The sequence below is a fragment of the Amblyomma maculatum genome, chromosome 2, assembly GCF_055883805.1.
Source record: "Amblyomma maculatum isolate TAMU_Amacu chromosome 2, ASM5588380v1, whole genome shotgun sequence".
Classification (NCBI taxonomy): Eukaryota; Metazoa; Arthropoda; class Arachnida; order Ixodida; family Ixodidae; genus Amblyomma; species Amblyomma maculatum.
The window spans coordinates 154,462,553-154,490,403 of record NC_139345.1 but is presented as its reverse complement, the minus strand read 5'-3'; the positions used below and the strand labels follow the sequence as shown (position 1 = coordinate 154,490,403).

Here is a 27,851-nt window from a genome sequence, read left to right as displayed (position 1 = left end):
TCGAGAAGTGCTATCCTCCAGTGATGAATGCCTCCTATCCAAAGGAGACGACAGAGTGACATGTCCGCTGACGTGCAGGACAAGAAAGGAGCATGACTCATACGGCCATTAAGTGATTTCCCGGGAATGCAGGAAAGATTTGCAATTGTCGAAAAGGGACCATGTTGGGAGCCCTATGCGGCGCCACGTGCACTCGGGTTTCTGAGAAGTAAAACCCCTTGTCAGAACCAGCCTGTGGTTTCTTTGCTGAAGAATAGAAATGTACCTCCTCTCCTCGCCGTTCCCAAGCTTTTCCCGCCAACAAGTGATCACGCCCAACGAATGAATGCCGGACCAGTCAGTGCTTCAGACCATCAGTGCAGTGATGTGTTCGATTGGATGCCGATACCTGAGGGGCGTGCCCTGGATTTGGTTGGTCAGCATCTTAAGAGAGGGGCTGGACATAGGGGGTTTTTAAGGACGCTGCAGAGCACGAAAGGTCGCTCTGAGCCCTGGGTAAACGGCTCATCCAGTCGCTTCTCGCTATGAACTCTTAACGCTTGCCATTTTGCTGATGTACCCTTCTTTTTCGTGTAAATAATCTTGTAAATAAGTTTCTCAAAGTGCCATTAAACCTGCTTGTACATATTTTACCAACTTCGAAGATTCAGTCCTTCTTCAACCCCGAGTCTCTGCACGCTACCAAGTGAAGGCCGGGTCGACTTAACCCCAGCGTCACGACAGCCTCAACGACCAGATGTACCCCCTGAAAGCTTATGTCGCGGCCCCCGACAACGCCGTAAGAGGCATTATTTACAAAGCCGTCTACAATCAGACGCAAGATGAAATCTTCCAAGACCTTGTGGCCCTTAATCAGAGCAAGTACTTCACCATCGCCGACGCCCGGCAGCTCGGCAGGACCAAGTCAATCTTAGTCACGTTCATCGACACCGCGGAGGTACCGCGTCAACTGAACTTCTACGGCACTATTTATTCTTGCTACCCATTCAAGGCAAAAGTTGAAGCTTGCTTCAACTGTCGGAAGCCTGGACACCGTGCCGACGTCTGTCCCAAGGAGAAGACTGACCTGTGTTCCCGCTGCGGCGTTGCCCATCCACCCAAGCAAACGCCGGACTGCACGCCCAGGTGCATCTTAAGCGGTGAAGCCCACTTCACGGGGACCAAACGGTGCAAAGTGCGCTTCGAACGCTCAGGAAACTCCTCCAAAAAATCCACACCGCCGATAAGGCTTTCGGACACTCGACCTCCTGAGACAACTCTCAAGTCATCTAGACCATCAAGAAGCCGGTTTCGATCGTCTTCGAAGTCGCGCAGCCGCTCGAAGACGGGATCCCGCCATCGCCACAGCAGAAGCCGCTCGAGGTCCTTCCCGCCACTCCCGGACCAAACAGTCCAGGAATCCACGAAACAGGTGAGCTGGAGGCCGCAGTCTTCCCCGCTCGAGCGAGAGAACGCGGAACTTAAAGCTCAGTTAAAAACACAGTCTGAAGAAATTGCCGAGCTTAAACGGCAGCTGCAACTCCTTTTAAGGCGAGAGCAGTCCCCTGCAGTATTGCAAACCCAAGCACCTCCCACCATTTCCAAAACTCCTTCAAACTCTCCCCCCTCCGCGTCCTCTTCGCGCGCTACGTCGCCTGCTCGTGGCGTTCCCGCAAAAAGCAAGATAGCCACTGGGGTAGTTCCTTCCGAGCCATCAATGCCAGACCAGACTGCCCTCATTATGACGGCAATGCAGTCCCTGGAACGCTCGGTACAATCTTTCCGCGCCGAAACCCAGAACTGGATGACGAACGCCGCAAAACGACTAGAGGCTATTGAGAAGCGTCAAAGTGCTCAAGAGGCCTCGTTTTCTCAAATCCAAACCCAAGTTTGTGAGCTTCTCCCCAGAGGTTGCACTGTACTACGCATCCCTTTAGCTATTACTGATAGCACCCAAGATGGCGGCACACCCCAACAGAATTAGCGTGTGGCAGTGGAACTGCAGAGGTTTCCGCACAAAGCGGAATAATCTGCAACTTCACTTATCTACGCTATCCCCTAGCGAGATACCGGCAGTGATAGCGCTGCAGGAGACGCTTGTTTCGGTTAAGCTCCGCGACTATACTACTTACGAGCCCTCCATCCAGCCTCAATCCAGGGTAGCGTCGTTGGTGCACCGCAACTTTACCGCGGTCGAACACCCTCTTGAGGTGGATGACGTGGATGGTCTCTTGCTGGAACTCCTACCCCGCACACGAAATGCACACACCCTTTTTGTTCTCAACCTCTATAGCCCGCCCAAGAGCCCTCCTGCCCCCCTCATTGGCGCAATCAAGAAAGCCCTCACAGTTAGCGCGGGAGGATCCCTACTAGTGGTTGGCGACTTCATTGCTAGCCATACCAGTTGGGGTTACCGAAAAAACTGCCGTAAGGGTACGGCAATTTTGTCCTTCGTTCAGGACGAAGGGCTTTCTATTCTCAACGACACCTCCTATCCCACCCGAATCGGATCTAGCGTTCAGCACGACACAAGCCCAGACTTGACTCTCTCAAAAGGCGTTCGAGAAAGCCGCTGGACTAATACCACTCACTCATTAGGCAGTGATCACTACATTTTATGCACTGAGCTCTCCATCTCTTCCCTCACCCCACCCAAACGCAATCGGGCCTGCGTGGTCGATTGGGATCGATTTCGCCGCATCCGGCAAAACGCACCGGACACCATTGTGGACTTGGAGGCCTGGGTGGCTTCTCTCACACAGGATGTGGAGTCGGCGACATCCACTATCCCGGAACCAGAGGACACTTCGGCTGCGGATAGTCGCCTTCTCCACATGTGCGAGGCACACGCCAGCCTTCAGAAACGCTGGCTGTCCCAAAAGCATAATCGCACCCTCAAACGGCGAATTTCCCGCCTTGTGAAAGCAATTGAAGCTTATACAAGGGACCTCGCTCGCCAGCAGTGGGGGCAGGTCTGTGACCGCATGAGCGGTAATCTAGGCCTTAAAGACACCTGGTCGCTTTTACGCTACCTCCTTGATCCTGGGCACACCAAGGCCACGCAGCGTAAGAATATTACCCGCATTATTCATCAGCTTCCCCTAGATGATGACGCCCTCCTTCAGACCTTAAAAGATCAGTACGTCACTACAACCCCCTCTACCACCCTCCCTTCTTACGCCGGTTCTCCCAACCCTACCCTTGATGAGGAAATCTCTTCAGCTGAAGTCAGGGCGGCGATGCACCGCCTCAGGACGACATCAGCTCCGGGGACGGACCGAGTCACAAATAAGATGCTTCGTAACTTGGATGACCCGTCTGTCGATGCGGTCACGGACCTCTTCAACCAATGCTGGCGCACGGGAACCCTTCCGGCCCAGTGGACACACGCCCGTATCACATTTATCCCTAAACCCGGCAAACCACTCGACATCAAGAATCTCCGACCCATATCTCTAACTTCCTGTCTTGGCAAACTCTTTGAACATGTGCTCGCACGCCTCCAGAACCACATAGATGACCACAACCTCTTCCCTGACACAATGGTCGGCTTCCGGCCACATCTCTCCACGCAGGATGTTATGCTGCAACTGTCAGAAGATGTCCTTCACCCCCGCCACGCAAAGCGCACCCGAGCAATTCTCGCCCTAGATCTCACAAAGGCCTTTGATAATGTCCGTCACGCAGCCATTTTAGATGCTCTCTCATCGCTTCAAGTCGGCTCGCGTGTCCACCAGTACATATCCGCCTTTCTTAGTCATCGCACAGCAGAAATCACCATCGGCTCGCTCTCATCTCCATCTTTCAAACTCGGTAGCATTGGCACCCCACAGGGTTCTGTCCTCTCTCCACTGCTTTTTAATATTACCCTTATCCCCATGGCACACGCCCTCAACCAAATCCCTGCCCTGTCCCACTCCTTATACGCCGATGATATTACACTGTGGACCACCACAGGTAGCATTGGCGCCATGAAATATACATTACAGGCCGGAGCAGACATTGTTGTATCTTTTGCCGCAAATGTCGGCTTGGCTTGTTCCCCTACCAAATCGGAGCTTCTCATACTCCGACCTCCTAGGTGTCGTACAGACAAAGGCCCTCCTCCCCCCATCTTCTTGACAATTGACAACACCCGGATACCAGAAGTGGACAACATCAGGATTCTCGGTATTCTGATACAAAACAATGGCAAGAATACCGCAACCATCACTAAGCTGACGGTGATGGTTCATCAAACAATCCGCATCATTCGCCGCATAGCCAATCGCCATCGCGGCATGCGCGAGCATGACCTCAGACGCCTGGTACAGGCATTTGTCCTGAGCCGTGTTGTGTACTCGCTCCCCTACCTTTTCCTCACGCGGGTGGAGGAAGACAAGGTTAACGCCCTTATACGACAGGCGTACAAGGCCGCCCTCAACATACCCCGCTACACTTCCAATGAACGCCTTCTTCACATGGGCATCCATAACTCCCTAGCTGAGCTCACAGAAGCCCACCGCTCAGCCCAGTTGGAGCGATTATCATCTACCCTCACCGGCCGGAACATCGTTGCTCGCATCCATCTCTCACCTCCCGGTCACTGCTCTACACAACATACACTTCCCCCTGCGATACACCGCGTTCTTAAGGTGCATCCCCTGCCAAAGAATATGCACCCAGAGCACCATGTCGATCGCCGCAAGGCACGCGCAGAAGCTCTTCACAAAAACTATGGCTTCCAGCCAGAGACCGTTTACGTAGACGCTGCCTCATACCCCTCCCGCCCAGCGTTCGCCCTCAGCGCTGTTTCCAACTCTTTGCAACTGGTCGCGGCCGGTACAACTTTTGCCTCCACTTCCCTGGAAGCGGAGGAGGCGGCGGTTGCCCTCGCCATAGCTACCACCCGAGCCACAACCATCTTCAGCGATTCTAAATCCGCCGTACGGAACTTCGCCCGCGGTCGGATCTCTACCCCAGCCTTCCGGTTCCTCGCCTCCCTCTCCCCACCCGAACACCCTATTCAACTAATATGGGTGCCCGTTCACACGGGTCACCCAGGCAACGAAGCAGCTCACTCTTTTGCTCGAGGATACGTCAGCCGAGCAGGGACTGCCACTGCCTGGGGAGATGCTCGCGAGCGCATGGTATCCTATCACGAAATCTCTCTCCATAACCGTGATCAACGAACCATCTACCCTCCTCCTCATAAATATATGACTAAGCTACAACAGGTGACGTGGCGCCAGCTTCAGTCCCGTACATTCCCATCCCCCGCTTTCTTATCTTTGATCCATCCAGGACTGTTCTCGCCGCAGTGCACCCTGTGTGGGGCACCTAAAGCTGATTTTGAGCATATTATGATCAAATGCTCGGAATTCCACCCTCCAGCCACTTGGCAACTCTCCGACCTCGAGCGATGGGAGGCAGCGGTGTCCAGCTCTGACCCGGCCGTTCAAAAGCGGCTGACAGACTGGGCTTTGGGTGTCGCTGTGAAGCACCAGCTTTCGGCCACAACACGCGGCCAAGAGCCGACCCGTCATTAGAATGTAATCCCTTAAGGCTCCCAAATATAAAGTTTTTCACCACCACCACCACCACCTAATGAAACTGCACGAAAGTGCATGCGTGCTCTAGTGGTGGCGTGTTTGACTGAGGCATCAAGCGTTCTGGAAGTCTTATCGTGGGGCCCTGTTTTCAACAATTCGCCATTGTGCTCAAATTGTGACGTAAGCGTGACGTGTGCAGTATTACGGTGCCAGGCTAGGTGCATTCGGGTTACGCATTCTGAAAAAAAAAAGAATAGTGACAGAAAAAAGCGCGCTGTCATCTACTACTATATACTGGTGCCACGTATGAAAAACTACGATGACTCTGCAGGAACCGCGCCGCGGCGGTGCATTCCGCATTTCGAAAGCCTCGGGTTGCAGTGAGGGCAAGTGAAGTATGTTGTAGCGTCGCGGTACCAGAGTGTCATGACATACTTGCGGTCGGACATGTGACAGCAGCCATGCACCGAGAGGATGCGCGAGTTTCAGCTGAAGGGAAAAGAAAGGCGACGGAATATGCGCAGTGTACGCGAAAAGTAGCATTGCTCCTCACAACTGCCGATTAAAACGCTAACATTCGCTTATCGCCGGCTTTTAAACGTAGGAATTAAAACGTTTAAGAACCTTGTCTTAAGCAGAAGAAATCGACAGATTTCCAAACTAGAATAGCACTGACGAAGAGGCGCCGGCGCAGCAGCCGGCATGGTCCATGTCTGAGGGCAACTCTCGCAGTCTCAGTGTCAGTTACTGTTAGGTCCTGGCTGTGATACCCCCCTTTTTCGAAAAGCCGCATTATGGCCAGCTACCATCAGGTCACCAAGTCTGCTTAAATTTCTAACACAATGTGTCGGCGTGAGTTGTGCACAGCGTGGAAAGCAACGTGCGCACACACACACACACACACACACACACACACACACACACACACACACACACACACACACACACACACACACACACACACACACACACACACACACACACACACACACACACACACACACACACGCACGCACGCACGCACGCACGCGCACTCGCACAAAACACACACACACGCGCGCGCACACAGAAAAAACACACGCTGGGCCTTACACCTAGTCGGTTAAATTTTCATGTGCTGGCGTTCGAAAGGCTCTTGCGAAATGAAAAGATGTCCGTGAAGAGAGAGAAACAGAAGAACAGAATAGCAGGAAGGTTAATTAGGTGATGTCCATGCTGCCGTACAGGTGCAGAGGGGGATAAACGGAGAATAAAAGCGAAGGATGACTAAGGAAATCGTGGCATGAAGCTAGGGCGGAGGTGCGCGCGTTTTCCTTAATGTCGAAACGGTAAAGTGCAAATCAATAAAGGGATATTATTTTCCGGTTGTAAAAAAATTACCGACGATTACGTTACTTCCTAATGCGAAATTTGAGCGCAGCAAATAAGCTGTTTCACCTTTTCGATAGATTGAGGCAAAGAAATCGAGCAACACATGTATGCGCTATCACAGATTTTTTTTTATTTTTATTCCTTTAACAAAGACTCCCTTCTCGGCGGCGGCGATGAGCTTCTGCTTCAGCCTCGCTTACACCTGGTTGCTCTCGACGGTGGCGATGAGCCTCCGCTTCGGCGGTGCGAACGGCAGGGTCTTCTCGACGGCGGCGATGAGCTTCTGCTTCAGCCTCGCTTACTGCTCTGAATTCTGGCGGCGACGGCGCTGGGCCTCTGCTCTGGCAGCTCGTTTAGCAGCAGCAGCAGCAGACGGAGGACTTCCACCGGTCGTCTCGCTCATGGCTCAGAAAGCACTGGCAGATAATTTCGCAGTGGCGAACGGCAGCGGCAATTTCGGCTCGGGCGGTGCACATATACAGATCCGCCGCCACCGATCTGGCTCTCTGATTGCCACCGCACAGGGGTTGCATTGGGAGAGGAGCGAAGAAAGTAATTAAGTTTGAGCCGGCGCTTTGACAACCGGAGACTCGCAGGAAGAGGAGGGAGGGGGGCGGCGTGTACACCCAGCGGCAAACGATGGGGGCAGAAGCGCGCGCAGCAAGCGGAGAACGCGATAAAGGGAGGAGGGAAGAGATAGCAGCGACTGACTGATGCTGCTGACGCCGATAGTGAGTCAACCCCAGCTGCGGAGTTGGTTTCAGGGACAACGCCGCCGATGCCGACGCAAACAATATGATGCCCTCGCTTCCGCAGCGCCAAGAACCAGGTCTAGCCGTGGGAAGGTGGTCACGTATCCGTCGACGTGCCGGGGCCTACGTGAAATAACCGGCGCGTCGGCAACTGAAGAGCACCCTATCCGCCACACAGGAACAGAGGGGGGGGGGGGGGGGGGGACCCTCCCCTCGTCTTTCTGCATGGCGGCGACGGTGTTCTATGCAGTCACGTTATCTTGACTCTCTAGCGGCGTCAGCGGCATCCAGCGGTATCAGTCGGTCGCTGCTAGCGCTGAGGGGATGAAAGGGGGGCGGAGCTGGTTACGAGGCCGACGCCGACGCGAAACCCAGGAACGGACGCCAAAGAGCTGCGCTCTAAAAAGCAATCAACACCATGTTACTCAACTATATCATATGATTAGAGCGTACCGCCATAACGAGCTCTGGAGTACATTTTTTTTCTAAAATAAGGCTCAAATGGTGAGCCCGCGTGCATATTAAAACAAAACTTTACATATAAAACACATCATATGTGGCAAGAAACCATGTGCCATATACATGGCACATACATTCCTTTATTACCATAGAAGCTGTGAATATTTTTGCTCACTTTTCCCATCATGGAAAGGTTTTTCAATGCTTTAACATTGCAGTGAGTGCATAGTGCTAAGCAAAAACGGCGGTGGTTAGGGCCGCCGTATCCCTCGCTGCCTATTGTACGAAGTTCCTGCAGAGCCATCGCGCCATATTACCCCTCAGGTTCTACTCATTAACCGACCACACAGATAATTAGAAAGCATCGTGTTGCCCTCTGAAATTTATGATGGTTTGGCGGGTGGTGTTTAACACAGAGACAAAGAGAAAAATACACGGAACTTGTGCCTTTCTTTCTTTTCTTTCATTCGCTTTGTCTCTGTGTTAAAAAGCGCTCACCAAACCCTCATGAATAACCTACAACTCGCCCAACTTTCCCTTCTGTTGCGCTCTAAAATGCCTTGTCTCGCAGAGATTAACCGCTTGAGTTAGCGGGCCGCATTTCTGCGCTTGGCAACAACGGCGCGGATCAATGGTTTCTCTGCAACGAGAGGGTAGCTACGGTCCTCGTACGACTGCAAATTTGTGTCTTCATTATTATACCTCTAAAAGGTTGCGCAGCTGAGAAGTACCCCGATGACGTTGTTTCAGTGCTTTCTGCAATTAGAACAAGATGTCTCAGCTTACTTCACCACCCACCAAACTGTCTACGAAACTGCGGTAAGATAACAGCCGCCTATACTGCACGTCGAATTCGCCCTGGTATTTACGCGACCGCCTCAAGTGTTTTGAAACGTGACGCCTAACGTTGGCCATTTACAGCATTGGCAGCACATCCTCGTAATGAAGCGTCATTTGACGTCATCATATAATGCTTATACAAGACGTATTTCCGCGACACAACGTCAGCCAATCACATTTCATGAGGACGCCCTTGACTGTGAGCAGTTCATTTCAACCTATTCGTAACTCAAGTGCTTCCCTTTCTATCATCTATACCTCTGTTTTCCCTCCACAATTACTTATAAATACCAGCTAGAGATCATGAATAGCGCCAGTAAAAGTCAGTTTTCACACTCACGTCATTTTTACGTCCTCGCAAAAAGCCATTTCAACAGAACGCAACTTCGCGCCACAAATTTGAGATGCGTGATATTTCTGAGAACCAGTCAGAGAAACAACATGGCGCCGAACGGCGGCGATGTGTGTCGAAAATAGGGCTCCTGATCTCACCCTCCAATTTGAAAGGAAAAGGCTAGTTTGGAAGCTCTTGCGAAATCGGATAGGATCGCGTGACGCCAGACAATCTTATAACCAATCAGAGCACAGCCGTGTGAACTGGCCACCCACCAGTGCTATGTCCGTGATTTTTCGCTCATGATAGCAAAGCCGACAAATTCGAATCCTGATTGTTTTATGTAACGACGCCGTCAACACTCGCGTTAAATGTTCGAGTTCATCCATACTGCGGATGATCAGAGTGGCTGACGTTCTCTGCCCTTGGAGACTAGTGTTAATGTCATCATTTATATGCTTCACTTTAGCCTGTTCACCCGGAAAACGCGAAAAGGATTTTTTAATAATAAATTAGCCAAGGAATACTATAAACTCCTGGAATAAACCGACATTGTTTTGCTCGCGAGCGATCATTTCGGAATAATCTGGGCGCATCGCGCACTACAGCGAAAGTGATAACGGGACGTTGCGCTATACGGAGCATGAAAAAAGAGCATTTCTTCGGCCCGTGCGCCACAAACTGACAAGGCAGGCAGCTGAAAAGCAACAAACCAAGATTTCAATGGCTCGCGGCAATATAATGAGTGGAAGGAATCAGCGAACGTTCCTAATTAACGGTGTGCACTTCAAATTTTATATATTAGTGTCAGAGTTGTCCACACTATATTCAGGCAACAGTGTATCTTTTCGTTATTTCTTGAAGTGCACAACTTTTGCTAAAACACTATCTTGAAATCCTGTTCTCTTTCGTATTCTTGTATTTTGAAGACACAGCTTAGTTAGCAGCACACTGATCGTGAGGTTAACTTGAGCCCCATCAAGTTGCACAACGCTGCCTTTTCGCTGGAACCTTCCTCTATAGGATCACAAGAAAGCATTCACTATATTCCTCAAAATTGCAGTGACAAGGCTGCTGAAGCGCTAAAACTGTCGCACACTCGCCTTACATATCAATTCCCCACCGTAAAATGAGGAAGCGCGTTGTCATCTGTTTTAATTGCGATGCCGACCAGTTTCATTTAGTGGTCAGTCGTGGGGACGACCTGTTTCTCATGAGTTTGCTATTTTGAAATATCCAGTATAGTGGCGGCATCGGGTCACCTTATGACGCGCTTTTGTCTCCTTTCATGCGCGCTCTTCATTTTAGGGCGGGTTCCTATTGCCTGTCATATAAAGTAAGGGTGGCTTTTTATCTTTCGGACGTTTCTTTAACGCAAGTGCGAAACCTCTCCTCTTGTCTCACGTATTGGGCACCAAGATCGGCGCGTTAAAGCGTAAATTTTTCTTCCTTCCTCTAGACCTGGAAGAGTACCGAACAAGAATAGAGGGTGGGGAGAGAGCCCCCCCCCCCCCATCCCCCTCCCTTATTCGGCGCACTTTTGTACCGCTTAGCCATCTTCATTCTCTCGTTCTACCCTTCTTCTAGGCATGCGCTTCTCTTCGGGGCAGCATACGACGTTCTTTACCGTCGTCTCACAGGGTTTCACAATTACCACATAAAGTATGTGCAGACCCGCCTGCACAGGTTTGAGAAGCCTGCATATATTTAGGCCAGTTATAGAGCAGCAAAATCATGATTCTTGCACAAAAGCGTCAACGCGCTACGCACGATATCCGCCGTTCCATCTGCAGATGAGCAGGACGGCAGCGCCACGATCGCGCAGTAGCGGCAGAGAGCAACACCCTAGTTTAGAGGCCATATGAAGAGCACGCCTCCACCGGCGCTAGTACAGCCGGTACAGCCTTTCTTTATCTTAAACTGAGGACTTGCGAACAAACCACAATATATTCGTAGGGCTATTGACATTTGTTTCCATTTCTTGAATAAAGCCACTGAGCCGCAGTTAACGGGCGGCGCGAGTACAACTGTGCTGCATCCAGCGTTAAAATATTTTGGTCTATGAATCAGCACCCTTAACCGTAAACATACAAGCAAGCGTCTATTGGTGTCCTCAGCAGCAACTACGAAATGTCAGTTCGTACGCTTGCCAACATGTGGCGGCAGCTTCCCAGTCAAACTAGGGCGCTTCGATACCGACGGTGGCGCTGACATGGCGGCAAACTAATTCAAAACCAATTCCCCTTTGTCTACCAAAACGGCTGCTTTGAATTTTTCGGCATTTCCCCTCTCCGTAGCGCGCCGCGGGTAACAGGTGTCACAGATATCTTCTAATGCGTGCTTTTTCGTTCCGCATCAGTCGGTACCAGACTGTACCTTTGAGAGGTATCTGTGACATTTATTGAGTATTTTTGGACAAGGGTTGGTGACAGCTGCTATTGGTGCAGTCTTTTCTCGCAATAAATATCGCTCGGCGTGCTTGCGCTAGGATTTATTCGCTCTTGTGGAACAAAAACCGCGCTTCGCGTTGCCTCAGATCAGCCGTCAAGGTTGCTGGCTCTGAAGGCCCAAGTGTGAAGTAGCTCATTTCCCGGCGTATTTTTTTTTTTGTTTAGTTTGTAAAGACGCACTTTCGCGGGCTCGACTCTTAAGTTGCGCTTCATAATCGTCTAGCTCCGCCATTCGCACTCTCCCCTATGTAGGTGTAGCTTCGAAATTGCGTGCGTTGCCTGGAGCATTTGCATGCTGCTATGCACACATTCGTGGGCTCGCCTCAAATGTTCTGTTTCGTATTTTTTTTAGCCCCGCCCTTCCCGCTGCTCACTCTACAAATCTAGTTGCGAAAATGCACGCGTTTTATGTTTTATTCGATTGCTTGCCCCTGTGCTCGTTGGCAGGCTTGACTTTAACGCTGTGCCACGGCCGCTCGATAAAAAGCGGCCGTGGCTGTGCTTGATGTTGATAAGCCTTCATGCTGCGTTCTTTGAAGGTGTAGCTATCATGTTGTGCGCTATGCGGTGCCCATTTGTTTTGATGCATTGCACTTCTTCTCCCTCCACTATTAGTTTCAAACGGCGGTTCTGATTGCGATGCCTGTTTATTATCATGCAGTGCTCTTCGTTGAAAGTATTCATTTCGGCCAAGCTGTTGCCAAATTTGCTCGTTACCGAGTCTAAAACAACAATATCGGTAGCACATTAGATAATGCAAAAGAGGACATCTCTTAAACACAGCCTAGAGACATCATGGAATGTGATGAGTTCAAGTTTGGCTCTCGAACATAAAGTCCTTAGCTCTAAACCTGATACCTTTGTTTAAATGAAGCCAGTTGCTTTTTAAGGTTTAATACTCTGAGATATACCACAATTTTTCACTTACATTACACAGCATGGATTATTCGTTTGGCCCCAAGCGTGCCGTCACTTGTAAGGTGATTGCTGTGGGATGCAAAATGTCCCGCGCAGAGTCGTGTGGCTGTGATGTGAAAATTCATTCGCCCGCTCAGCCATTTCAGTTGTGAACAGCACCGATGTCACTTTTCTAATGTCACCACTTCTTTAAAGCATTAAAAATTATCTTCTCGACCTTGATGCCCAGTGGATTTCGCACTTGAAACGGTTCGCCTCGAGGACAAGGAATGTTTGCGCATTGATCTGGAAGCAGCACATTTCTTTATGCTCTTTGTCTAAAGTTTTCCTAAAATATAAAAATCAGTTCATGAGCCGCTTCCGACTGCTGCCTTGCCTGCTACAGAACCACCGAGAACATCTGCGCATCATGCGGCAAAGGATTTCCAACCACGCGCTGCACGCTCAGCGACCTCCACTCGCACGTAGCCGCTTATTCAATAATTTCAAAACTTTTGCCCACAATGCCGTTGACACCGGCAACAACGACGCCAGATTTTAGTCTGAATGGTAGCCTTAATGCTGTACAGTGAAAATTTGCATTTTCGCACCTCGCGACGGCTGACATAATCGGCTTTTCGCTTAGACACTGATAAGGGAAGTGAGCAATTGACGCTGGGAGGGAGGGGGGGGGGATTGGTTTAGTAGAGGTCGAGACGCGGCATGGCGGGGGATTGCCGACGGACGGGAGCGAGTGGCAAAAAGACTAGACGACCACAGAAAGAGCGCGACAAAATATGCGTTAGAATTCGGCAATCTGTACTGTCCTGTTTCGGTGCGGCAGCTACAGCGAGACACGCTGTACTTCACCTTCTCTACACTGCCTCCTACCCGTCAGCCGTGGCCACCTATCCAACCTTAGTCTTTCACCTCAGTGGTCTCTCTTTGGAAAGCGGAGATTCGGAATTCACGTGAAGCCGTCGCCATAACCTCGTTTGAGAAAACACGCCAAAAAAAACGTGGCAGGGAATACATTTGTGTGTCGCTAACGCAGAGGCCTCCAAACCTTCGACCTGATACGTCGTTGCTAACATAAATGGAGCCATCACGTCCTCGTGCGAACTGCGCATTTACTGCAAAAGGAAGAGTCGAGAACAGAACCAGAAAAAATGATGGACGCCTTGTGGAGTGTACACGACATCGTAGTGCTGGTCGATTGATTGGTGGTTCTCGATGGTGTGATTGAGAGATTAGCAAATGGTAATTTAAAAATAAGACTAGCGTAGTATAGACAAACAATCTCGTGTGTGTTTCGCTGAGAGTGAACACGTGTGATGGAACGTGTCATCGGTACTAATGCGGCAACGTCGTCTGGAATTGTATCGGATTCGTGCAATATGCTGGGCCTCGTTTGAGGAGTGGTCTTCTGGCAATGGTTGTGCTTGACTGACGAAGAGACCTAGAAAGACAGACGCCGAGAAGGTGGAAAACGATACGTATGGGGCAGCTGAATGGTTCAACCGAAGGAGGGATGCCGAGGCGCGAGAAATAGAAGCGAAGAAATGAGTGCGTTTTCTATCGCAGTTATATATAACGTGAAGCTGAAGCGTCGTTCTATTTGTTCCATATAGAGGTTTGGAATGAGAGTATACACATACTTCACTCCGCCCTGTGAAATTAAGTATCTTGATATTAGTTTATTGCTTATTTTTTTGTATTTTTTGGCACACTGTTTTAGCAATAATGACCGAGCAGTCTGAAGTCAGCAGAAAGCTGCGATTCCTGCGTGAAGTGCAATTTCCTTTTGGGCCCCTCTAGGTTTATTCTTATCTTTCCATCGATAAGAAATCCAACGGTACATAACAGACCGTACACCCTACACTGTCCCATGCATGCACGTTTTCTTCCGGAAGTTATTACCATCAGCGTAACCGTTATTGCTCTCGGAAACCCATGCTAAGCCACACAGCAACAGTGAAAAAAAAAATAAATGTCTGCTGAAATACAGAAATGAAGCCATGTTGCCGTTTTTATCATTAAGGACTAACGCATCAAAAAAAAAGATAATGAATAGCTCTACTTGAAGTAGTCTATAAATCTAGAATTAAGAAAATTTGGAAGCAATACGCACATGATTTTGGATGTAAAGTGTGACGCACGCGTTCAATCCGCAGCATTCGTGGTCTCATACGATTTCGATTTACCTTGCCTTGTCAGATGGAAGGAAGGATGCACTAGGTGCGATCCTCCTGTGAGGGTACAGACCTCAACCTGCGACCATCATCATCCTATGGCTACCGCAGGCAAGGCCTCCCGCACCATAAGGTTTGGGGTTCGATTTACCTTAGCATCTTTCTGATACTCAAACTGAAAACAAGTGTTCTATTATGATTGTATCGACGACACATATAGCTCCAATTCTATGCCCTCTATTGCACGTGTACATTCTCGACCGAGAAGGTAGAGGGTAATGCGACTTCCTTTTCTCAGAAAATAAACCAAATAAGATATTTTTTCGACAATTCCTGCGCACGTGTCTAAATGCCAAAATTTCTTAGCATAAAAAGCGTTGTTAAAGAAGCCATCGTGCCTACTCCTAATGCCTAGCCTATAAATCCTCTAAATTGTCTTTTTTCGTCTGCCTATAATACATATTAAAATGGCACCACGGGTGCCATATTGTGGGGCAGAGCACATCCACACCGGGGCAAGTTGACCCAGATAACAAGCCGATTAAATGTGCCAATGGCATTTCGACGTGCTTCATGCACCACAAAATGGCCTTGACTATGACTCAGGTGCATACTGTCCCTAGCTATGGGACCAAACAAGAGACTCATATGGTATAACCTGCACAAAAGCCGCTCCATCGGGGTACAGCTCCTTGGGGAGGATGTTGACGTGCTCGGCGTTCACATCTCTGGACACGAGGTCAAGGCGTGCCGTGAGAGGGTTGCGCTTCGTCAGTAAATCCTTCTCGAGACGGAACTGGGCAAAAAACACGGCGGCCGGGAGGAGCCAGCACAGGAGTGGCGTGGCCCAGGAACGGGAGAAGCACAGTCGCCGCTTGGTCAACAGCGCGGCGAAGCGAACCTTCCGACTGGCCCGCTGTGGTACTCCCGTCTCAGCGACCGCGGCAGCGCCTCCAGGCAACGGAGGCGTAGACGCAGTGTAGCGGCCACCTTCAAGTTATGAAACGCAGGTAAGTAAACAGTGGAAATCGGTTTACAAGGAATATCGCGAACTTAGTTAAAATATGTGAATCATTTCTCCAGTGTCATAAAAATCGGCGGACTGATTGATTGATTTATAGGAAGGGAAAGGCGCGGTAACTGTCTCACTTGCTTTCTGTGGACCCCTCAACCGCGCCGTAAGAGAAGGAAGGAAGGTGGGAGTGAAAGTGTAAAAAGAGAAAGAGGAGCCATAGTGGAGGGCTACGAAGTAATTTCGACCACCTGGGGATCTATAACGTGCGCTGACATCGCACAGCACACGGACGCCTCTTTGTTTTGCCTCCATCGAAACTCAGCCGCCGAGGTCAGGTCGAACCCGGGTACTACGGCACAGTAGTCGGGCGTCTTACCACTGCACCACCCCAGCGGGGATGGCACCTCAACCGCGCCGAAGGGAGGAAGGTGGGAGTGAAAGTGGAAAGAGAGAAAAAGGAGCAGTAGTGGAGGGCTGCGGAGTAATTTCGACCACCTGGAGATCTTTAATGTGCGCTGACATCGCACAGCACACGGACGCCTCTTCGTTTCGCCTCTATCGAAACGGAGCCGGGTTCGAACCCGGTCTTGCACAGTAGTCGGGCGTCTTACCACTGCATCACCCCGGCGGGGCGGACAGAAGAGATTGATTTATAGGAAGGGAAAAGCGCGGTAACTGTCTCAGTTGTTTTCTGTGGACACCTCAACCGCGCCGTAAGGGAAGGGAGAAGGTGGGAGTGAAAGTGGAAAGAGAGAAAGAGGAGCCGTAGTGGATGACTACGGAGTAATTTCGACCACCTGGGGATCTTTAACGTGCTCTCGCTGACATCGCACAGCACACGGACGCCTCTTCGTTTCGCCTCCATCGAAACGCAGCCGCCGAGGTCGGGTTCGAACCCGGGTACTCCGGCACAGTAGTCGGGCGTCAAAAAAAATATCTTTATTAAGCGGCCGCGCATCAAAGAAAGTGCGCGGTCGCTCCGTGAGAGCTGGGTGAGGGAAAGGAAAGGTGAAGGACGGGCGCGCACAGTAGTTGGTTGGTTGCACAAAATTTCCATCAGAAGTGGGCGTCCTCTTCCCCGCCCCCGGCACGCTTGACGAAGACGGGGAGTCGTGCGCCCGCGGATTAGAGTCTGGCAGGCAGCCCTTGCTTTGTTGCGGCCTCTTCCGCCAGATGACCGGTGCGAGGCTGGATCGCAGGTTCCGCGCTTCGCATCAGGGTATTCCAGGCTACTTTACTTGTAATATTTTGTCCTATCCCTGTAGAGTGCGCGCAATCCCAAATTATGTGGTCGAGGGTCCCTCTCGCCCCACAGTGTTTGCAGAGATCATTGTCCCTAAGGGCTGGTAGCGCGTGAAACGCCCAGACCGGGTTCATGAAAGTATTAGTTTGTAGCTGCCTACGTGCGACAGCTTCTCTATTATTTAGGCTAACATCTGGCAGGGTACCAGTGTACGTCCCAATTTATAATGATTGATGATTTCCACGTAATTTTGCAGACGCTCGTCGTATGCCCAGTGTTCAGGGGGCTCGACGGCTTCCCGCAAGTAGAGAGCTCGGGCTAGCTCGTGAGCCCCCTTGTTACCAGGGGCAGCAGAGTGAGTGGGTGTCCAAATTAACTGAATTTTCCTATTTAGCGTTCTTTAGCGGAGGATTTTGGCCACCTCCGGCGATATCCTACCCTTTCCAAAATTTTGAATGGCAGTTTTACTGTCGCTAATTATGAACTTGGCTTCCGTTCCTACGCAGCGAGCCTTAGGATGACGCCTCATGTTACTCTGTTTACAAGCACTGTGTGTGTCCACAAAGTAGGAAAAAGTGCGCACATTAAAGATCTCCAGGTGGTCGAAATTACTCCTTAGCCCTCCACTACTGCTCCTTTTTTCTATCTTTCCACTTCCCACCTTCCTTCCTTCCCTTACGGCGCGGTTGAGGTGTCATCCCCGCTGGGGTGGTGCAGTGGTAAGACGCCCGACTACTGTGCCGGAGTACCCAGCACAGTAGTCCACAGAAAACAAGTGAGACAGTTACCGCGCCTTTCCCTTCCTATAAATCATCAGTTGAGGTGTCCACAGAAAATATGTGAGACAGTTACCGTGCCTTTCCCTTCCTATAAATCAATCAATCAATCAATTTACTCATCAAAGCCGAGTCTGTTCGGCGGTCGTACGGCGCACCCGTATCAAGTTGTTATTTGCACTGGGCTTGAAGGTGTCCCTTCGGGTACGTTCTCTCCGTTGTTGGACAACTGCTTTGCCACGATGGTCTTGCCAGGCGAATTCGAAACAATTTGTTTCACATCCTTGTCGGTTGTATCCGTAGACTGACTGGCTTGTTCACCCTGGTCGTCTGGTGAGGGCATGGTTTCTTCTCCCTTTGGGAGGAGGAACAGATGATGTCTGTTTCGACGTAGGGCTCCCCTTTGACTCTATATCCAGTAATGTCTGGGTGTCGAGGCAGAACGAAGGACAATGCCTCCGGCACATCTGTCTCGCAGCCACACGTGGTCCCCTGCGCACAACCTGGAAATATTGATTGATTGAATGCCCTTTATTGAATCGGAAGGCTCACGGCCATGGATGGGGATAGAGGGGAGTAGACAGAATCTTCAATGTTTAGGTCGTCACTCAAATCACATTGCTCTAAACAGGCCACTAAGCGAGCCATACTTGGAAAATATCTGCGTGTTAGCATCAGTTTCTAGAAGGGAACGGTAGTTCAGGCGGTAGGGTTTAATCTCGGAGCGTCCAGTAGAAAAAGTAGGGCAATTCCAGAGTAGAAGAGGTTTAGCAGCATGATGGTCAAAATACAGCTTTTGCCTATGCCTGTATTTTTCGTCTTGCTTTTTCCAAGAGGCGCTTACTATTCGAGGTTTTAGTGCAGCTGGCATGCATGGTACTCTTGATCGTAAGCGATGACTCATGAGCAGTTGAGCTGGACTGTAGCCGGTTGGGCCCGGTGAATTTCTATAGTTCAGCAGGGCAATGTAGGGTTCCAATGCCTTCTTAAGGAGCCTTTTGAGTGTCCTTATCATGCGTTTAACTTCCCCGTTAGCATGTGGGTATCGAGGACTCGTTGTGAGATGTTTGAAGCCGCAATGTCCTGAAAAATTAATGAAAGCAAGTGATACGGGCCAACTCAGGATACCTAGAGTGATAATCAACAACGACAAGATAGACACCTCCTTTCATCTCGAATAAATCAACTCAGAGGTCATGATTGGCTCACAAAACTGGGTGCTCTCTTGCGCGCCCGTTTGGCAGTTTGCTACAGTTCTTGCAATTTCTTAGCTGATTCCTGGCCACCAGAATGACTCCTTTGCGTACGCGCGGCAGTGGACGATGCCTTGATGTCCTTCGTGGACTCTTTGCAGCATTTGTTCTCGCAGCACTCGTGGAATCACTAGTCTGGAATCCTTCAGAAGTAGCTGTTTGCAAACCGTGATGTTGCCACGATGTGCCCAAAACTGTTTTAGAAGTGGCGGTACCCGGTGTTTTGCAGGCCAAACTCGCGTGCACGCTTCGAGCAACAAGGCGAACTCTGAGTCTGTTGCCGGTTCTGAGCATATGCCATCAATGCATGGTCGTAGAGTGCAAATCGAACGACTCCGTCCACGTAAGCTGAGACGTCCGCTTCGGACAGTTATCCCACGGTCAGTCCCGATTGCATCCTTTTGGCACGCGAGTGTCCGCCGTAGCAATGGTTCCTCCCGGACATGCGTAAGTGTAAACGAGTACCGCATAAAACGCGTCTTCAACCTTTAAATTCTCGGTGGAAGACAGTCCAGAGGATCACGACTCAGTAGCGGAACCAGAGGCTTATGATCAGTTTCAAAAAAACCGTGAGACTTCGCAGAAATTCGTCGAAGCGTTCTGCTGCCCACGTCAAAGCCAACGCTTCCCTCTCCATCTGCGAGTATCTCTGCCGCTTTTCATGAGTGATCTGGACGCACATGCTACAGCCATTCTTTCGCCTGACTGCTGGTCCTGGACTAGAACTGCTCCAAGCCCTTGCGAAGACGTATCTGCTGACACGATTGTCTGGTACCCGGGGTTGTACCTTGCTAGGCACCTGCTCGAACTCAGAGCTGCCTTGAATTTCTTAAAGGCTTCCTCTTGTTGTGTTCCCCAAGACCAGTCACTGTTTTTGTTGAGGAGGCTGCGCAGAGGCGCCGATAGCGACGCCGCGTCGGGAAGCAACCCTGCGAGGTGGTTCATCATGCCCAATAATGAGCGAAATTCTGCTACATTTTCAGGCTGGGGCAACTCTTTGATGGCCCTAACTTTTTCGGGGTCTGGGCGCACACCACTGGCGTCAAACATAATGCCCAGGAATATCACCTGGTCGACAGAGAAACAAAATTTTTATTCGATGAGAGTTACGCCCGTCTATTGCAGTTGGTCAAGCCCGTTATGTAGGAGGTTGTCCTGCTCCACCTTGTTCTTGCCGTACACCAGAATGTCATCCATATGGTTCAGCACACCATCTAGGCCTTCTAGGACTTGCGAGAACTTCCTTTGAAAAATTTCTGGTGCTGATGTGATTCCGAATGGTAGTCTGCAGTAGCAGTACCGCCCAAACGGCGAAATAACAGTGGTTAGCTTTTGACACTACTTGAAAAGCTGTACTTGGTAAAAATCGGAATTGGCGTCCAGTTTAGAGAAGACCATGGCTTCCTGAAAGCTACCCATGATTTGCTCTACCGTTGGCGCTCCCTTCTTACAAACTGGTTCAGTTGCGTGAAGTCGACACATATTCTAAGCGCTCCAGACGGATTCACCACGGGAACAATAGGCGCGCACCATTCTGTCGGCTCTTCGACCATCTCTATCATTCCTTCTCGCTCTAGCCTGTCGAGCTCTTCCTTGACCCTTTCTTTCATGGTTAGGTATAGGAATCCGTCGTGGTGTATACACAGCATATGGGACTGCATTTGGCACGAGGCGTATTGTATGTTCCCCAGCGATGGAGCCTGTCCCCAGGAAAAGTTTGGAATATTTGCGTACCATGTCATCAGCAGTCGACAACTCTTCCAGAAAATGCACAATTCATAGAGCTTTGATAGCTGGCAGTCCCAACAGGGGCGTGTGCAAATTGTGCACGACATAAATAGATTGGTGTGAACGGCTGTCTTTCCAACCAATTTCAGTGACAAACTTTCAGACTGTACGGATGCCTGCATTGCTTGGGCCGATAAGATTGCCCGCTTGCTCCAAGGAACGCGGACGGAAAGGACAATTTTCACCTGCGACTGTCACTTCCGCTCCAGTATCCACTTTCATGGAAACCTAGTGGTCAATTATCAGCACCTTTACGAAGTACGCAGAAGCGCTCTTTTGTGACTGCTCGACTACGCTGAGAAGTTTCTTATCGGGTTCGGACACGCCGTCGAGATTCCCGTCTGCTTGCTTCTTTTTTTCGGCATGCTTCTTCAAAGTAGCCTAACTTTCGACAGAACACCTTTCTTGTTGCGCTGGGCAACTGCTTCTCGGATGATATGATCCCGCGCAGAAATACAGCTGTTTTGGTGGTTAGCAGTCTTCTGTCTGCGTGTAAAAGTGTTTCTACACGCCATTTTCTTAGACTTTACTGCGGCGACGCAAGCGTCTGGGATCGCACTGTCGTCCCCTTTTAACTCAGCTTGCTGTTTCTTCAGCGTTTCGCTCTTACGGCTTTTGCCAAAGCAATGTCCAGCGTGAGATTCGGATCCATCTGCAGTTCTTCTGATAACGCATGGTCTCGTAGACCGACCCGTCTCTAATTAGGCGTTCCTTCATGTCCTTAAACTCGCATCTGTCTGCTAGCCTGTTAAGCTCGGTTGCGAACTTGTCTACTGTATCGCCCAGCTGCTGGCTGATTGATTAAAGCGACCACTCTCGTAGACTGTATTCTTGATGTGGACGAAGCAGCTATGAAGCGTCGACTTTATGATGCTGAGGTCTTGCATTTCTTCGCCTGAGATGCTTAATGATCGAAGAATCACCCGCAAGTTTCTGCCCATTTTATAGAGTCCTTACTTGAACTTCGTCTGGCTTCTCGTGTTGTCCGGACGCGAACCTGTAGTCATCAAATTCATCCATCCAGGCAGGCCAGTCCGCGACATTATGGAAGTCGAAAGGCCTCGGAGGCTTGATTCCCGCCATTCCGAAGCGTTGTTTGTCGCTTGCCTCCGGAACGCTTTGAGGCAGTTGCTGGAACGCTTTGACACAGTCGCTGGTCGTTCGCCGGTTGACGGGGCCGCAGCGGTGCTACGTCGGGGACGGTTTTGATTCCACTTCTGACACCATGTCTGATAAACAGGCAGTCGCCCGTGGTGTCCTGACCAAGAATTACCCTCTTTAATATTTCGCCATCCAATATATATTCACAGCCAGAACGGTCACATGATTTCCGGGAGAGCTGGGTGGGGGAAAGGAAAAGCAAAGGACGGGCGCGCACAGTGCGTCTCAGGATGACGCCACAGGTTCCAGCTGAGTTTCGCGCGCAAGTCGAGGGCATTTTCTGTGAGATCGGAAAAGCTACCTTCGTACACTCTAAGAGTATATAGGAGTGTGCGGATCAACGGGTGCGATAACTATATATATATATATATATATATATATATATATATATATATATATATATATATATATATATATATATATATATATATATATATATATATATATATATATATATATATTATACATATATACATATATTATAACAGGTGATACCCTGCCAGAACGTCCAGCCCGTATCATTTCTGATATTAAAATGCATGATTAAGAGCCGTCATATCAAGACTGACACTAGCTTCCTTCTTCCCATATTTCTCAAAGGAACGGTGACAAACTTCCGAATCCTTTAGTATAGCAAGACATGTCCAGCTAGCCATTTCCTGTCCTGTAAGAAATGCTGGCTCAGAACCGACATGGCACATAGCCCATGAAAGTTAACAGAATTGAGGCACAGCTCAGTAATCCCTAAACAAGGGAAGCCGCGTTTCAAATCTGGGAAACGCAAGCCGTACACAGGCCCACATTGGGAGCCATAAACTTCATACGTGTGTAATAGCTCGTGACCACCTCACGAGACCTTCACGCCACGGCTGTTCCTAGCCACTTGCATAAATGTTTTTCGTCCTCCTCTCCATTCGACTAAAACGTATTGTATCCGTAAGTGGGCAAGGTAGTGAGAAATTTTGAGCTTGGTTTTAGAAATTTACGGGCACCATTTCAGGTGATGATAGCGGCCGTGTAGTCGATCTGCACTGCATGCTATGCTCTAGTCTAGCGTGTTCCTAACAGGACCATGCCTTCGTTTATAGTTCTGCGTTTCAAGTGTAGCATTATAGCCGCAGTAAAAACGTTGTTTGTTTTCAAGCAAGTTCCAGTCAGGAGTGCAAATCCTCTCAATCTCCTAAGAATAGGTATGGTAATCCAAAGAAATGCAGGTTGTCAAGTTAGCAAGCATGTCGGTTAAATCCTTCGTTTTTTTTTTTACTGCAAGAGCATTAGGACTGTCAGTCAGAAGAATTTCCGATATCTGTTGCCATTACGACAGAAAAATTATGATACTCTTCAATTGTCACGACGTATAGCGCTAAAGGTATACAGTAGGACCTCATATAAATATTGCGGCTAATTAAAGATTTACGTGTGCATCACCTGAGTTTCTCTTCTAAGGCCAAGTCCATTGAAGGAACTGGACGAAGACGACAGTGAGAGCACGCACAGAGTGGCAGTCAAGCATGTGGGTTGTTTGACTGCGGCATAGTGGTCTAAAGTTGTGGCCAGAGTAGATGACGTGCTCGCTCTTTCGTTGAGTTCATAACCCAATGCGGCCAAAAGTTTTATTTTTGTTTCTTTTACTTCATGTGAAGAAGGCTTCAGGAAGCGAAAAGCAAAATCCGTGAGTGGGGCGCCAAGTTCTAACAAACTAAAATGAGGGGCCAGGTGGTAGAAACTAATCTTATACCCTTGGTAAAGGGAACAATATATGCTACCCCTACGCCTCCGAAGCAGCTTCGTTCGCTTGGGCTCAAACGCAGTATGCGATAGCAGCAACCGTGTAAAGTCTAGGATTTGGTGTGCCAGAGGACCCTGAGGAGGACGTCGGCGCACTTAAATGCTTTCGCGTCGAACTCAAATAGCGCACTTTAGTATCAACTTCTTTTTCCAGCGGTGTCACTCACAGCCAGAAGTTTTTATTTATCCCGGGTACTCGTTTTGATGATCTGTGCGTTCCAACTATAACTGAAAACATAGATGCAGTCCGTGTGCTTTGATTACAGAAAACATTATTAGACATGGGCCAGCGTAACGCATACCACTCGGTTGACCTAGACACGAAGGAGAGAGTCTTTTATTGAAAAGGCTTAGTTCAAAGCCTCACGATTGTAAGGGAGGTAGCATAGAGACAGATCTCCGCCACTGTAGAAGCGTCGCCAACGAAGCTTCGAAGTGAGTGAGCTGCTTTGTCCGGGGATGTTTGCGGTCGATTCCAGGTCTCAGAGCACACACTAAACACGAATATCATGAAATGATGAAATGGGAGCATTAACGGCAGCCATCCAAGTAATAACTTCGTACCACGGGAATAAAGTTCGCTGAAAACGTAGCATAGAACCTCATGGCCTCCGAAGCCACTCCAACTGCTCTTCCACGGAGCTCTGAATCCACGATTCCAATGGCGTATAAACCACAGCCTACTGCGGTTGAGATGAAGCAAGCCCGAAGTGATACAGTGTTCGGTTAGCATGCGGCAGGGGAATTTGTGCTTCTGCAAATATTTGTTTTATCAGTTTCGTATTCGAAGCGGGAAGCTTTGATTTCAGTGAGAGACAGGCTGTGCAAGCATCGTGTTGAGCCAGTACCGCCGACCAGGGCGGACGCCATAACACTGCGTTAAGTAGACCTAACCTTCTCGAATTGCGCTGATGAATAGAGCCCGGCAGCCAGCCCAGATTGGCTGCGGCTTCCCTTGAAACTGGTATCATGAGCGACGCATTCGAATTTTCCTTGAACGAGAGAAAAGACTACTTATCAAGTGAAGCCGCCGGTATCCACCAAGCGCCTCACCTCGAAGCTCCATCTCCACTATATGGAGTGGAGAAAAGAGCTTCTCCGCTACTCTAGGGCCGATTCGGATTCACGAACGCCACTCGGACTTTCCTCCTACAAGGTCCCCCAGAGAATACTTCCTCCACTCAAAGCAGCGCAAACGGCGTGTGGAGAAGAGATGAAGGCCAAAATGTGGCCCGAAACCAGCGTGCTGCAGTGTGTAATGTGCTCATTTTTAAATATCGAGTCTTAAAAACCATCTTTTCAAGCAACTTCGGTGCTTAAAGTATAGTAAATGTTGAGTTGCGGGCTGCATGAAAAAGTCGGCTGAGAAAAATGACCGAGAAGGCTTTTACGTCTGGCAACAGTCTTCGCTGGAGACGCTGAGTTTACTTATAACATGACGCAGGTTAATATACTAAGGCTTCGAGAAAGGGCGGGAATTCTTCGGTTTATTTATTCCGGTTAGTTGTGAAATCTCCGTTACGCTCGCCCTTACCTTTGGACTAATAGGAAGCGAGCGGTGAAAACATGCATGTCGCTTCGGAGCGCGTTTCAGCGCATGTACACTGAATTCGACTCTCCAGAAGCAATGCCTTCTGCAGTTTCAAAACAATTTGGGAGCCTTAACGGATAATGTGCTTGAAAAGCCGTGCCCTTCACCGACTGCGAATATCCCCCGTAGGACGATCAAACCAAGGCGTTCCCTCGACAGCGGCGCGCCCCTCCCTCGGGCGACGGGCAGGCCATTAATTCCTGGGACGCAGCACAGATGTCCCCACACTCCCACCGCACCTCCAGTGCTTTCCAGCTTATTGCATGCAACACGCAGTTCCCTACAAGACCGCCGTCGTCTGCGGAATCCACCGCGCAGGCCGAACCGCCACCACCAGAGTCCGGCCCCGGGCGAGATCACCATTAGCCGTCAAATGTGCGCCTCAACTCTGCACTCAGTAGGCTCCGAAACGTTCAGTTAGCTGATAACGACTTCAAAATGTGCCTGAGCCACAGAAGCACAATGCGATCAACAACTGTACATGATGTAGGGGGCAGAACACGCGGTTATCCGTGCTCGTCGTGAGCGACAGGGACGGCGGCAGGCTAGCTACGACCACGTCCGTAAAACGATAACGTGCCAGAGGTTCCGGGTCCCTGTCACTCTCAGCCGATGCGTTAGAGAAAGTTTCTGTGCATCCACGTTCTTTCGTGAAATGCTTGGTTAATTGGTAGAAATAAATCCACCCAGCGAGCAAACCGTTCGACGTCCGCCATGGTTACAAGTGGAGTGGCGGTCGAGGAGCTGCCATAGTCGACAAGAGATTCTCGAGAAAACTCAAGTTCGCTCCGCCGCTGGAGGAGCGATTCGAGCGGAGGTTGCTTTCTGAAATGAGAAACAGGCCTCGAGGGCTGCTTGGAGTAGCAGGATCGATGCTTGAATACAGCGGTTATCGCACTGAACCGCGACCGAGAGAGCTGGACTCTGCGGGAGGAGTAGGCCTAATTTTCTAAAATTGCGCCGCCATGGCGAGCTCAACGAACCGTACGGTTTCTCGGCGGCCTCTTTCAAGTGCAACTGCGAATGAGAAGATGTATGAGCGAGTTTTTCACTGAAATGAAAATCGTGAACATTGTGTCGGCTTTTGCTTCGCTGTGACTGGACGCCTTTGTGTGCCCAGCGATACAAGTGGTTGTGCTTGCTTTGTCGACGTGCCCTTGCCTGTGGAATATTTCGGCATTGATCTGGCAGTCCTTAAGCATATGCTTTAAGCAAAGTCTTATGTCAGTCTGGGCGGATAATATCATCGTAAGTGTTTTTTCTTTGTGTCTGCATGGCCGTTAATATCACGGCAAATATTTTTGCTCCTCGTCTCTTAATAGCCTCGTGCCGGCAGTCAAGGGTGCTTCATTGTGCTGGAGAACAAAGTGTCATGTTAGAGCATGTATAATCTTTTAAAGAAAGGTTGTTTTTGCCAGTTGTGTGATAATAGGCCTTCTTTCGAAAGACGCATTGTTAGATCATTGTCAGTGAATTACCTGTGATGAATTTGGTCGAGCACAGCTTGCGCGCTCTTCCTTTTTCTTATATATCTGCACAGATGTTTGCGGTTTATAGTAGAAAAATAGTTTTCGCATTTTTAGTGAAATGCTGTCCGGAATAATTGCCATTTTCGTCCATATATGTAACATCTGGGGCCATTCGCAATTTTTTTGCCTTATTACATAATTGGGTGTACCCACCTGCTAGAACCTATTGTTGTTAACTTATCATTGCTCTGAAATCCATAGATTCCGGGACAAAAGAAATCTATTTTCTATTCTGCGCTTACACACAAGGGCGTTTTGTCGTGCTGGACGTTTCTGAGGCGTTTTCTTGGGGCTTCAAGTAAAAATTGTTACACAGGTTAGTGTTCATATATTTAATTAGGTTTCGTTCACCATAGTTTGAAGTTGACTGTTGCCTGTGGTAATATATTTTTGTGAAATAAACTTCACAATCACAAATGAAAATGATGATTGTCTTGGTTTTCTGTGGAACGAAATTTTCTTGAACAAAATTGAAAAATAACTATGATTTGGTTTGATTGGATGTTTGCGGCTCTGCTTACTTCACGCGTTTCTCTTTTCCCCTGTTTACTCACTGTGGTCGGGTGTTAGGCATTTTATATTTGCTCTGAAATCCAAGTTCACTGTCTTGTGGAACGGGCTTAGCTATCAAACAGTGGTTTCGACTTACCGAGCGCGAATTAGGAAGAACTTCATGCATCTCTTACCTCATGCTGCTGATGCATTTGCGCATGAAACTAAAAGCCGTCATCTTTTCTGTACGGAATGCGTGAGAAAATTTGCAATGCCGAAGCGTGCTGCCTGCATACAAATTTTGCCGCACCTTGTCATGTTTGTCAGCGCTTTCAATCTGTTTGTTCTTCAGTTTGTATATTGTCATTGTGTTATTGTTTTATGAATGCTGCATCTTATATTAGAGCCTT

General features: G+C 49.3%; 1 protein-coding gene across 1 annotated transcript in view; it reads right to left on the bottom strand.

Moving 5' to 3' along the window:
* LOC146200209 (uncharacterized) overlaps window positions 1–27,851 on the bottom strand; it is a 99,863-nt gene that overhangs the window by 23,102 nt on the left and 48,910 nt on the right. Inside the window, exons 11-13 of the mRNA XM_084592297.1 lie at window positions 20,257–20,377; window positions 19,773–20,160; window positions 15,464–15,795 (exon numbers count right to left, since the gene is read on the bottom strand). Of these exons, the coding sequence (XP_084448423.1) occupies window positions 15,464–15,795; window positions 19,773–20,160; window positions 20,257–20,377 (841 nt within the window). The remainder of the gene's footprint in view (window positions 1–15,463; window positions 15,796–19,772; window positions 20,161–20,256; window positions 20,378–27,851) is intronic.